This window comes from Tachysurus fulvidraco, chromosome 23 (assembly GCF_022655615.1).
Source record: "Tachysurus fulvidraco isolate hzauxx_2018 chromosome 23, HZAU_PFXX_2.0, whole genome shotgun sequence".
Lineage (NCBI taxonomy): Eukaryota > Metazoa > Chordata > Actinopteri > Siluriformes > Bagridae > Tachysurus > Tachysurus fulvidraco.
The window spans coordinates 8,221,179-8,233,465 of record NC_062540.1 but is presented as its reverse complement, the minus strand read 5'-3'; the positions used below and the strand labels follow the sequence as shown (position 1 = coordinate 8,233,465).

Below are 12,287 nucleotides of genomic sequence, written 5' to 3'. Positions count from 1 at the left end.
ATGCATTGCATGCATTGTTGATCACTTAGGAGAGGGATAAAAGGAAATAATATAAAAGGATTTCCAAAATATTAGATGTAATATAAAACACCATAAAGGTCATCAACAAATAAAGAAAATAAAGCACAACAGTGACATCACTAAGAATAGGACATCCCGTCAACATTTTGTACAAGAAAACAATTTACCAAAGAATTTGCCAAGGGACCTACAGCAACATTAAAGGAGCTGCAGTAATATTTGATTACTGATGAATCTTTGCATGTTATGAATCTCTCATTCATTTATGGGCTACAAAGCATTATTTTAAGGGTGTGCCCACTTATGCAAATAGGCTATTGCAACTTTTTAAATGGTTTCTGATTTTTTAGTTTTAGAGTTTTAAAGTTTTACAGGCTGCAATTTCACAAAAGTTGTAACGTGGTTGATTTTGGCTGCATTCTTTACATCACAAAAAAATGCTTCTTTAACAAAAGAGTGTATATCCATTATGTTTGTGTATACTTTGTATTGTTCCGAATTTTATCGTGACTGAGAAGAAAAAAAGAACAATCTTGCTTCAGAGTAGTGCTGCAAAAGGTAATGCATTCTGTATTTTTTGTAACTTTTTTCCAATGTTTCACACGCGCTACATGTACAGTATTTCACTGTCATGTGGAGGACACAAAACAGCTCACTTAATAGAAAAGCCCCTTACCCAACTGTGAGAGTCCTCAGCAAATGGAATCTGTGCACAAGAGGGTGTCAACAATGAATCAGTTTCAGACACTGGTGTTAGAAGAGCTGTTGTGTTTGTAAGAAAAGGGTAAAATCAGTCAGTAAAGCGCTGACAAGCTTTTTTCCAGCGGCATGCTGTGCACCACAGATCTTTCTTCTCCATTCCGTACACTTTGCGACATTTCTTTGCTTCTCCCCGGGGTTTTCTGTGTAATATGAATTAGAGTAAGAATTACTGGCTTCATTAAATACTCACATTTTAAATGTTTCACTAAAAGATGGCTAAATATACACATACTGCCTCATTGTACCTGGTTCCAGTGCTAGGTTTTGGTGTAGATATGGTGGTGGTATGCGTCTTGCTGATGGCATGTGTGACAGGCTGTCTCTTCTCCCCAGCACTCAAAATGCCAACATGAGCACCCTGCAAGGAGTAAAACTTAAATATGGCCCAAATATGAAGCTCACTACATGTATGTATAGCCCAGCAATATATACAGAAAAATACATTATTCAGTGTTCAGTTTTTCAATACTCATAGAATGTATTCTACAGCTAGATTTGTAAAGTTTGTCGTGACAAACTTTGATGTTGACTTTGACGATGCAAGTGATTTTGCATATTTTGGGGGTGGGGCTGTGGCACAACTGAAAGGCCAGTCAGTACGGCAATTTGAAACTTTGTTCAGAGTATTACCCTAAAGGAGCTGGCCGAGTTTAGTGTAGACAGTTCGAAAGCTTGCCGAGTTATAAACCTCCAAAGTTTATAATGGGAGTCTATGGGTAAAAAAGGCCACTTTGAGACCCGGTACCAGAAGTAAAGTAAAGTAATAGCAACAGACTTCAGACCAGGGTCTACAACATATCCAAATTTTGCGCATGTGGCTCTAAAACTCTTGATAAATTTTTGTCTACGGTTAAATAGGAAAACAGAATGTTGGCTTCTACAAAGCCAACATAATAAGACCTTATTTGAACCCCTAATTCTGGAGATTCATATAGAAATAATTATTTACTTTCTATACTAACCCTAACCCTATACAGTAAGAATTCAGGTTGTGCTTTGATTCCGTTTAATCTCAGTTCTCTGTTCAGTTCAGTATTATCACTTCTCATATCATTATCATTCAATGATCATACTGAATGATTTACTGTACATCACCAGGCTTATAAAATTTACTTGGTGAGATTTTGTTTTAGGGGTGATGAATCCTATTTGGAGTAACAGTTCAGCTAAATAGTTCTTCCAAGAGGTTGCATTTGCTATGATCTGCTATAGCTTATCATATGGTATTAGAACTGCTCTAATACCTTCATTATTGGGGTTTGGCAACAGTTTTCTTGGCCTATGCTGTATACTGCTTGTAATTTTTTAGACATCTGTCCAAAAAGGGGCAAACAAATTTTTTTTAAAATTAAACATTCTAGTAATACATTAGAGATTTATAAGCAGATTTTAAAGGAAAGGAAAAACCACACATGCTTTCTTACTGGTTGGCTTTTAAAAATAATGGAAGGTGATTGCCAGGAAACACTGATTTCCCTGTGGCTGTGCAAAGGCTCAGCGGACACGGTAGGAATGCTGACAGGAGCAGTGGCCTAGAACACAACATGCCAAAATGTAAGAGCAAGAGTCTTTTTTGGTGTTGTACATGTACTGTTGTGTATGACTGATTACGACCAACATGTTCATACTCAATGTTGAGCTATAAACAGATTTATGTAAATGTGAAGGAGAGAGGTGCTACCTGGTAGGCATGGTCAGTACGGATATGGCACAATGTGGAGGGAGCTGACTGGCTGAGCGGACTGTTGACTACAGTGCCAGACTTGGATCGCGCCAGGTCACTGCCAAGTGGAAAGACAGGAGGAGGGCCAATGGTGGTGGGTGAGGTCGGTGTGAGGTTTGACAGGCCTTCAGTTAGACTGTCCATGTTCACCTCAATCTCTGAGTAGTAGAAGTCCTCCTCACCATCGCTGTAGTCAGAATCTCCATTCCGCCTACACTCAGACACAACGCAAACACAGAGATTGTGAAAAATATACAACATTAGAAGTAGTGGTTTCTGGGACAATACTATTAGCCACATAAATGCTGAAAGGCCCAGCTTTGTTTATTTCAAATTTATGACTTAGTAACAGTGAGACTAAACATAACTAGCCAACAACCTAAATGTAGCATAGCACTAATTTTGTGTTTGTGGTGTCTTGCCCCACCTTGACATGTTTGATATGCAAAGTGAAAAAATAAATTGATGAAAGCATGAACTGTTAGTGGAGGAGACTACTGGAAAGTTCAAGTTAAGGGGCTGTTTTGGTGTTTTTTTACAGGTTGTTGGCCAAGCCATTACAAGCTGCTGCTTGATCAAAGGCACCATAAGTTTACCTAAATATCTAAGTTAGAAAAGCTAATCAGCAAACAGTTAATGTAGAAGCAGTAGTTGTATTTTGTAAAGCTAATGCTGCATTCGAGAAATGCCGGCATCCCTGTTGACAACCAGTAAAAATAACAGAAAATATCCACTCAACAACAAATTTTAGCTTGACAACTCAGTAGTCTTCTCAATTACCAGTTCCTTGCCCAGTTACAGACCGACATCCATTCTACATATTCACAAACACTTTAGTACAGTGTAAAGTGTAATGTATTAACTTTAAATTAGTTAATATACAAGCACTGTACTTGGTTAAATGTATATCACCACACTGACAGGTGTTTTAGATTTATCTGTTAGCTAGATTGTTACTAACAATACATGCAATAATACTAGCCACTCAGGCATGTACGGCAAAAGTTTGGTTAAAGTATCCTTCCTGTTGATGCAAGAATACTCTTGCAAAATTTTTAGCCCAATATTTTATCAGTCAGAAGGGGGCAGTGGACACCACACTGTAAAATGAGCACTCGATAACTGCTTAGGAAAACCTGGGTAGCAACTGGGGCTATAAAAACATGCTGCCTATTCCACAAGGAATGTTTTCTAGCTTCTGCTTTCCTTATTGAATATGTGTAAGCAGATAGCACACTTAGGTTTCATCACAAAGTGACAAGTGACTCTTCTAAATCAAAAAGGACAATTTATTCACTAAGAAACATGTCAATCATTTAAGTGGTTTGTATAGGAGAAATAACATAGGGACCCTCCCCTATTTCCAGTCAATTCTGGTGTATCAGCTCACTAATGCATACATACCCCAGGTGTATGGTGCGGATGTGCCGCTGGATCCCTGAGGAAGTGCTAAGGACCTTTTCACAATTCTTCCACAAACATTTGAACATCACCTTCATGGAGTTCTAAACCACAAACAAAGAGAAACATAAAAGTGCTTAAGACTCAATGATCACACTATAAATGATCATACACAATTTCCTTAATCCACTGAAACTGTTATTTATCCTAAATGTTCTACGTGTCTTTTTTCTCCTCCCCCGTAGGTGTGGATGATCTCAGATGGCTCAAAGGTACAAGTTCCTGTTTCTATGGATGAACAGACTTATATAAATACTATAGCCTACTACTTATCATATTGTAGACCCATTTCAGTAATCTTTTCTAATAATTACATTGACAAAGAGTTTATATTAACATAATTTATATAGTTCTATTTTTTTGAGACAAAAAAAAAACACAATAAAAAAAAAGTTTGTTATTGGAACATTACATACACTGAAATAAGACTTAAAAAAAGGGGATAAAGAAACCAAGCAATAGAGAGAGAGAGAGAGAGAGAGAGAGAGAGAGAGAGAGAGAGAGAGAGAGAATTTTGTTTAGTCAGTCATTGTTAATCATTATGAGAGCATTTGATTATCCCTGTATGCAAAACACATTTCCTTTTAGACCACAGTTTTCTTTTCACAGCTTCTTGACTATTCAAGGTTCAACACAATACAGTACATTTTAAAAATATGACAAACGATTACATTAATGATTTTGATTACAAAAACCATCATCATTCACTTATTTTTTTTCAGCTGACCACAAAGAGGAAAGATAGAAATTAAATCCCCTCTTTTGCACAGAAACAAGTCCTGGCATGCACTAGTCATAGTGTGTTGGTGTATATCAGAGTTATATTTCAAGAGTAGAAAAAAAAGAACAAAATAAAAACTGGTTTCTCTTGGTCGATCAGTTAATAATTAATTAAACACATTAAGCTAAGCATTCAGGGGAAAAAAATCATAATAATAGACTATAAAAGATGTACTGTAAAATATGATTTCCCCAAACACATTTGTACGTGAATGACTAGAAAAAGGAAGCCTTTTCCCCCTTAAATAACACCATAGTGCTGAGATGAGATTAACTATGGTGTTATTTGGTGTTGAGATGAGATATATTCCCATCTATCTCCAGGTATGCAAATACATGCACCTGCCATCCACATAGTGCAGTTCTGATGCTCACATGCCCATTGCAAGTGCTTTTGGCGGAGGAAAGGGGTTTGTATGTCTACTCTGACCAGACTCTGGCTAGGAAGTGACAAGCTAGCCTTCAATCCCCACGGGAAAAAATGCATCTTGTTTACACAATTTAATTAGCTCTCCTACCTTCCGTTTCCGAGGAATTGGGTCCTCAAACAGAAAGTGGGTGCTCTCTGCCTCCTCAATGTTGTCCTCCCCCTGTGAGTAGATCAGGAAGCTCTTGCTGACATCGGTGGATAGCGGTGGGGATGGTGTGGAGGGCACTGACTGGTCACTGGCATCCCAGCTCCAGTTGCCACTGGTGGAGCTGCTGTAGCTGGCTGACAGACTCTCCTTCCATCCCCTGCAGGATGTTTCAGATACTCCACCTGCTAGTAGGGCCCAGAGAGCTTTGCATTCAGTATCCACTTGTTTCGAGATACATAGATAGCAGAAATTTTAGCAGGCGCTACAATAAAGGCATGATATTAGATGTAGCCAGATAGCCTTTATTCATAAAGCAATTTAACACAAAACTGAACCACTGATGTCAATACATTGTACATCCATCACAACTGCTACTAATACTGACCCTGTATTCTTCAGTTTTGAGAATGAAACAAATATTAAAAGGTAGGGTCTCCGATTTTTGAGATAGGAGGATTTGGATTGAGGTCTGGGCTCTGTGCAGTCCACTCCAGGACCTTTGTTTTGGTATCCTTCAGGAACTGTTGGACCAATTTCGATGTATTTTGGGTCATTGTCTTGTTGGAAGACCCAGCGACGACCTAAGGTTAGACTACGAGCAGATTTCTGCATATTATCCCTCAAAATGTCAGCATAATTTTCTTTTTTCATGATGCCATGCACTCGAACAAGGCCCCCTGTGCCTGAAGCTGCAAAACAGCCCCTCGGCATGATGCTGCCACCACTATGTTTAACTGTGGGAACTGTGTTCTTAGGGTTGAAGGCCTCACCCTTTCTTCGCCAAACATAAGCAACATCCATGTGCCCAAACAGTTCCAGTTTAGTCTCATCAGACCAAAGCACAGACTCCCAAAACTCATCTTTACCTTTCAAATGTTCACGGGCAAACCTCAGTCTGGATGTGATGCGCCACTGTTTGAGTAAAGGGGTTCTTCTGGGACGATAGCCCTGAAGCCCACCACGATGAAGAGCCCTCACGACTGTGTTCCTTGAAACATCAATTCCAGAAGAGGCCAGGTCAGCAACAATCATCTTGGCAGATGTCCAGGGCATCTTGCTGATATCTCTGACTATTTTCCTCTCCAGAGTTCTTGATATCTTGTGCTTACGACCACGCCATTTCTTACAGAATTTGTCTCCTTGTACTTAGCAATGATGTAATGTACAGTGGTTCTAGACACTGTGAAACACTTGGAAATGACAGTATAGCCTTCCCCCTTATCATGAGCCTCCACTATCTTCTTTCTGAGCTCAAGACTGATTTTCTCTTTGGCATGGTGAGTAAAAGTACTCTCTCCCAATAATGTGTTCAAGTGCCCTGTTCCTTGGAGTCCTTTTATGCTGATTGAATGCCCAGGTGTTGTTAGGAAGCCAATTGACTGCAAAAGTGTGGTTTGAAAGCTGATTGATTAATTGGGTCTGTTTTGAAAGCAAAAATTCACATGGGGCTAATATTTTTGACCACCCCATTTTCACTATATTTGATATAAAGGAAGCATAAATTTTTTTTATATTCCAAAAAGTACCAAAAGCTACTAAATAAAACTGGTGAATGTTTGATTATATCAAGTTTTCTAAATGCTGCAAACATTGGAAAGATCTTTAGGAAAATGTTCCAAAATTACTGGGGGGCTAATAATTTTGGCCTCAACTGTACATACAGTACAGACCAAAAGTTTGGACACACCACCTTTTCAACAGGACACTGACCCCAAACACACCTCCAGGAGGAGAGTGATGGGGTGCTGCGACAGATGACCTGGCCTCCACAGTCACCGGACCTGAACCCAATCGAGATGGTTTGGGGTGAGCTGGACCGCAGAATGAATGCAAAAGGGCCAACAAGTGCTAAGCATCTCTGGGAACTCCTTCAAGCCTGTTGGAAGACCATTTCAGGTGACTACCTCTTGAAGCTCATCAAGAGAATGCCAAGAGTGTGCAAAGCAGTAATCAAAGCAAAAGGTGGCTACTTTGAAAAACCTAGAATATGACATTTTCAGTTGTTTCACACTTTTTTGTTATGTATATAATTCCACATGTGTTAATTCATAGTTTCGATGCCTTCAGTGTGAATCTACAATTTTCATAGTCATGAAAATAAAGAAAACTCTTTGAATGAGAAGGTGTGTCCAAACTTTTGGTCTGTACTGTACATACATGCATACATACATACACATTGTAAACTCATTCATTCATTCATTCATTTTCTACCGCTTTATCCGAACTTCTCGGGTCACGGGGAGCCTGTGCCTATCTCAGGCGTCATCGGGCATCAAGGCAGGATACACCCTGGACGGAGTGCCAACCCATCGCAGGGCACACACACTCTCATTCACTCACGCATTCACACACTACGGACAATTTTCCAGAGATGCCAATTAACCTACCATGCATGTCTTTGGACCGGGGGAGGAAACCGGAGTACCCGGAGGAAACCCCCGAGGCACGGGGAGAACATGCAAACTCCACACACACAAGGCGGAGGCGGGAATCGAACCCCGACCCTGGAGGTGTGAGGCGAACGTGCTAACCACTAAGCCACCGTGCCCCCCCCACATTGTAAACTATATATATAGAATAATAATAATCTTGATTTTTTTATTATATTAATCATTTATATTATTCCTTATGTTTACCTTCTGTTCTATGTTTATGTTCTGTAAAGCTGCTTTGAGACAATGTCTACTGTAAAAAGCGCTATACAAATAAACTTGATTGAATTGAATTAAAAATGTTCCAATATTATATATCTTTGAGAGGCAAATGTATGTGAACCTTTATGAGATTACAGTCAATGAGATGACAATCAGTTCTCTATGAGTGTCCTATTTTGTATAAAGAACAGAGATCCAAACAAAGTCTCATGTTCATGACGTGTGTTTGTGGAAGGGGATCATTGCAAAAACAATGGAGAATTTGAGGACTTCAGAAAAGAGTTACTGTTTATCATCAGGCTGGAAAAGGTTACAAAAATGCTCTCTTAAGAGTTTAGACTCAGTCATATAGATTCTGTACAAATGGAGGAAATTTAACACCATGGGTACATTCCCAGAAGTGGTCAACCAACAAAGATCACTCCAAAAGCAAGTCAAGTCAAGTCAAGTCAAGTCAAGTCACCTTTATTGTCACATCACCACGGCACATGTGCCATGGTGAGTGAAATTCTTGGGAGCGAGCTCCAGAAATTGCAGAACCATTCACATACAGTAGTAAGAAACATAAATAGAACAATTTACAAACAGGTTAAAAAAAAATGTGCAAAATGCTCAGTACCATTTGAAATGTGCAAATGCGGAAAATGTGGAAAGGATGCAATGTGCTCATGTGTAGTCAGTACACACAGTGTACTACTAGACATATATATACCCACACATATATGTATGTATAAGTATGAATATAGATAATATATAAGTATTATATACATGTAATATATATGTATCATGTAAAGTGCAACAGACTGTACAGATACAGAAATGTCCTGTGGTACCGATAGCTTATTGTTATATAAATTGTTATTTTAAATTAAATGCAGTGTGTGTGTGTGTATAGTCCTGTGTGTACTGATGCAGTACGAATGCAGTGTGCGTGTGTGTGTGTGTGTGTATAGTCCAGTGTTGAACTGTTGAATATTGTGGGAGTATGCTGTGTGCTGTGCGCTGTGCAAGCCAAGTAATAGTCTGTTGGATCAGAAAGGAATACAGGTTAACTTCTAAGCAACTAAAGGCATCTTTTACTTTGACTTATGTTAATGTTCATGAGTCTGCCATCAGGTGAAAACAGTACAATCTTGTTGTGCAAGCCAGAGTTGCAAGGAGAAAGCCACTACTCTCCAAAAAGAACATTGTGCTCACGAAGATCATGTGGATAATGTTCATAATGTTTCTCATTTTAAAACAAAAAGTCTCATTCCTCCACAAATTATTTTTCCAATAGTTCTCTGGCTTGTCCACATGATCTTCACGAGCACAATGTCTTGCCATTTTCATTTAGAGATCACTGGTATAATTCTGAATTCATTGTGGTATCAATGATGCCAGGACAGCTTGCCATAATTGATGCAAAAATGAATTCAGAATTATACCAGTGATCTCTAAATAAAAATGGCAAGACATCTGCCCATGAACTGAATCTCTCTGAAAACTCTATTTGTGTTATCCAATTTAAGCCTGATTTTTTTTAAAACATTTTACCACATAACGTAGGTTCTGCTGATTTTGAATATCGCATGACATAACCCCTGATACTGGGGCCAAATAACAAGCATCTCACGGTCATTATTCCAACAGTTTTCTGTTGTTGTACTGTTCATGGTACTGTATAAACAAAAACAAATGGTAAACGCAATCGTCTTGAACTTTCAGTGATTAATTCAGGGGGTTACCTGAGGCACCAAGGGAAGGGTTGAGCACCAGTGGGCTTGTGGACAGAGTGGTCAAGACAGTAGCTGCCATCACCTCCTTATCAGCATGGCCTGAGGGCTTCCTATGGATATATATATATGAGAGAGAGAGAGGGGGGTGGGGGGGGGGGGGGTTTAATTCAGAGCTTAAGAGGTTCCAATTCTGTGCTCAAACTACTGGTGTATTATTAAATACATTGATAATATATAACAATATATATCAATAATAGTTTTATATATTTATTTACTTTTAAATGGCACCATAACATTCATTCTTGATTTACAATTCTTCTGTCACAATTCACACTATGTTATGTGAATAAAAAAATCTGTCACACAGTGGTTTGCAATGGCCTGACATATAGCATCTGAATTTGCCAACATTTTAGTAGTTAAAGAAAGTACATGTCTGTTAATAATTACCTATAATGTTGAGGAACATTTATATGTAACATTGGAACATTAGGGAAACAAGTTATAGACTGAGCTAATTACTATAACAAAATGCTCTTTCCATGACAGATAAACAATCCTCTTGTCAGAAACATCACCACCATAACGAAGATTTTTATAAATCTATTCATGTGGAGTGTCTACCATACAATGTCCTGTGCATGTTACTACTATAGAAATTGGTGCGTTACCCCTTATATTCAGAATTACATACAAGTTCTGTATGTGAATTTAGTATTCTTCATACTCGAGAAGATTTTCCTGCATCTTGTACTGCATCATAAATCTATGAGGATTTGATATTTGGCCTAGTTCAGTCAAAATTGAGAATGTGCATATTCACATAGAACACATTTACTGAGTGTTAGAATCTAGGCTTTATGGCACATCCTGCATCCTTGTTTTCTGAACACTTACTCGATGTTAGAGATTTTTTTATACCTACCAAAACATGCAGGCCTAAAGGTACAGTAGGTATCTGTCACTTTATGTGATTATTTTTAGCAAAGACTTCCTCCTCCCTTCTACAGGAACACTGTCCCCTCTTGTGTGTTACACACAAAAACACAGTCAAACGCTCTCTTACATGACTTTCCCCTTAAACACACTGTAGCACAGACATAAGCGATTGTGTGTAATGGAAAATTCCATCACAATAAGCATGCAGCCAGATTCAGAGTCACTGGTGTATGTTCACACAGCACAGCCAGATTATCAGCTTTATTTGTCCAGTGTGTGTTTATCCATGTTAGTAAATCAATAGCAGAGTTTGTGTTACTTTGAATGAATACTGTCCATTTTTACTACAGGTTTTACAGGGCCCTTTCATACGGTCTCTTGCCCCGGTCATCCCCACACACTCCAACACTGTCCACAACTCATTTCTGTACACTTCAACACAATTCCCAATTCATCCTCCCATATACAACTCTATGGACTTTTCATTTGTTACAGGTTCAAACCAAGAGTAGATATTCATAGCTATTAACTGTTTAAACAGTCAATCTAACAGGACACACAAAGAGCACTGAGCTATGCCTGTGTTACATAATCAGAAATCCCCCATCTGCTTTTCTCTCTCCACCCCTGCACTGATCTCTGAAGCTTTTCTCTGCTTTGCTGCCTGGGCCTCAGCTCAAATGAAAAATGTAATAAGAGGGAAGGAAACAAAAGTTGTTGCATATATAACTCATGCAAAACAACTTAATGCACAGCTGCAATATTTTGGACCACTTTTCAGAATGGCCAAATGTCCCTACAAACTAACATTCCAAATGTTATAGCAAATTTCATCCACACAAAAACCTAAATGAAACACACACACACACACACACACACACACACACACACACACACACACACACACACACACACACACACACACACTTGCAGAGGGCTGTAGCAGAAGTTCCAACTCCACCCAGCACTCAACTGCATGGCTACATAACCAGCGCAAACTGGTTTGAGGCTGCTGTGCAAGCCAAGCCCATATTGTACTTTTTCCCTTAAAATGGGTCAAACTGAGAGAGAGGAGAGAGAGGGTGGGTGGGGAAGAGAGTTGACAGACCAAGGAGTATAAATAAAATATGAAGAAATCACCTCCATTTCAATCAAGGAAAACAGAAACAGGACATTGTCAAAATTCTTGGCAGATGGCATGGATGGAGGTGAACTACATGTCTGGTTGCCCTCAAATGCAACACTATGGAAATTATGGTATCGATATCATCATTTCTACCACTACAGACATGGTTTAAACAGATCAGCCATAAAATAAAAAGCAGTAGTGAATCACACTTATTATCTCAGTACAATCAATAGTTTATATTTTCATCAGGATATATTAAGCATCAAGTGAACAGACAGCTCTCATAGTTGATGTGTTGGAAGTGTGAAAAATGGGCAAGGGTAAAGATCAGAGTGACTTTGTCAAGGGCTAAATAAAGTTGTCTAAATGACTGGGCAAGGGCATATCAAAAATACTGTAGCACTTATTTCTATTAAAATGAATACTGGCAATGATAGAATGGTGCATCATAGCTTGCTGCAAATTGGTTTGTGTAGCCACAGAACAGTGCCCATGATGACCCCTGCCCACCACTGATTACAT

At 38.9% G+C, this 12,287-nt stretch overlaps 1 protein-coding gene across 1 annotated transcript in view; it reads right to left on the bottom strand.

The window, feature by feature from the left end:
- Window positions 1-565: 565 nt before the first annotated feature.
- slc2a4rg (SLC2A4 regulator) overlaps window positions 566-12,287 on the bottom strand; it is a 32,053-nt gene continuing 20,331 nt past the window's right edge. Inside the window, exons 3-9 of the mRNA XM_027145141.2 lie at window positions 9,707-9,807; window positions 5,266-5,510; window positions 3,911-4,011; window positions 2,465-2,717; window positions 2,208-2,315; window positions 1,029-1,141; window positions 566-923 (exon numbers count right to left, since the gene is read on the bottom strand). Of these exons, the coding sequence (XP_027000942.1) occupies window positions 812-923; window positions 1,029-1,141; window positions 2,208-2,315; window positions 2,465-2,717; window positions 3,911-4,011; window positions 5,266-5,510; window positions 9,707-9,807 (1,033 nt within the window). The 3' untranslated portion in view covers window positions 566-811. The remainder of the gene's footprint in view (window positions 924-1,028; window positions 1,142-2,207; window positions 2,316-2,464; window positions 2,718-3,910; window positions 4,012-5,265; window positions 5,511-9,706; window positions 9,808-12,287) is intronic.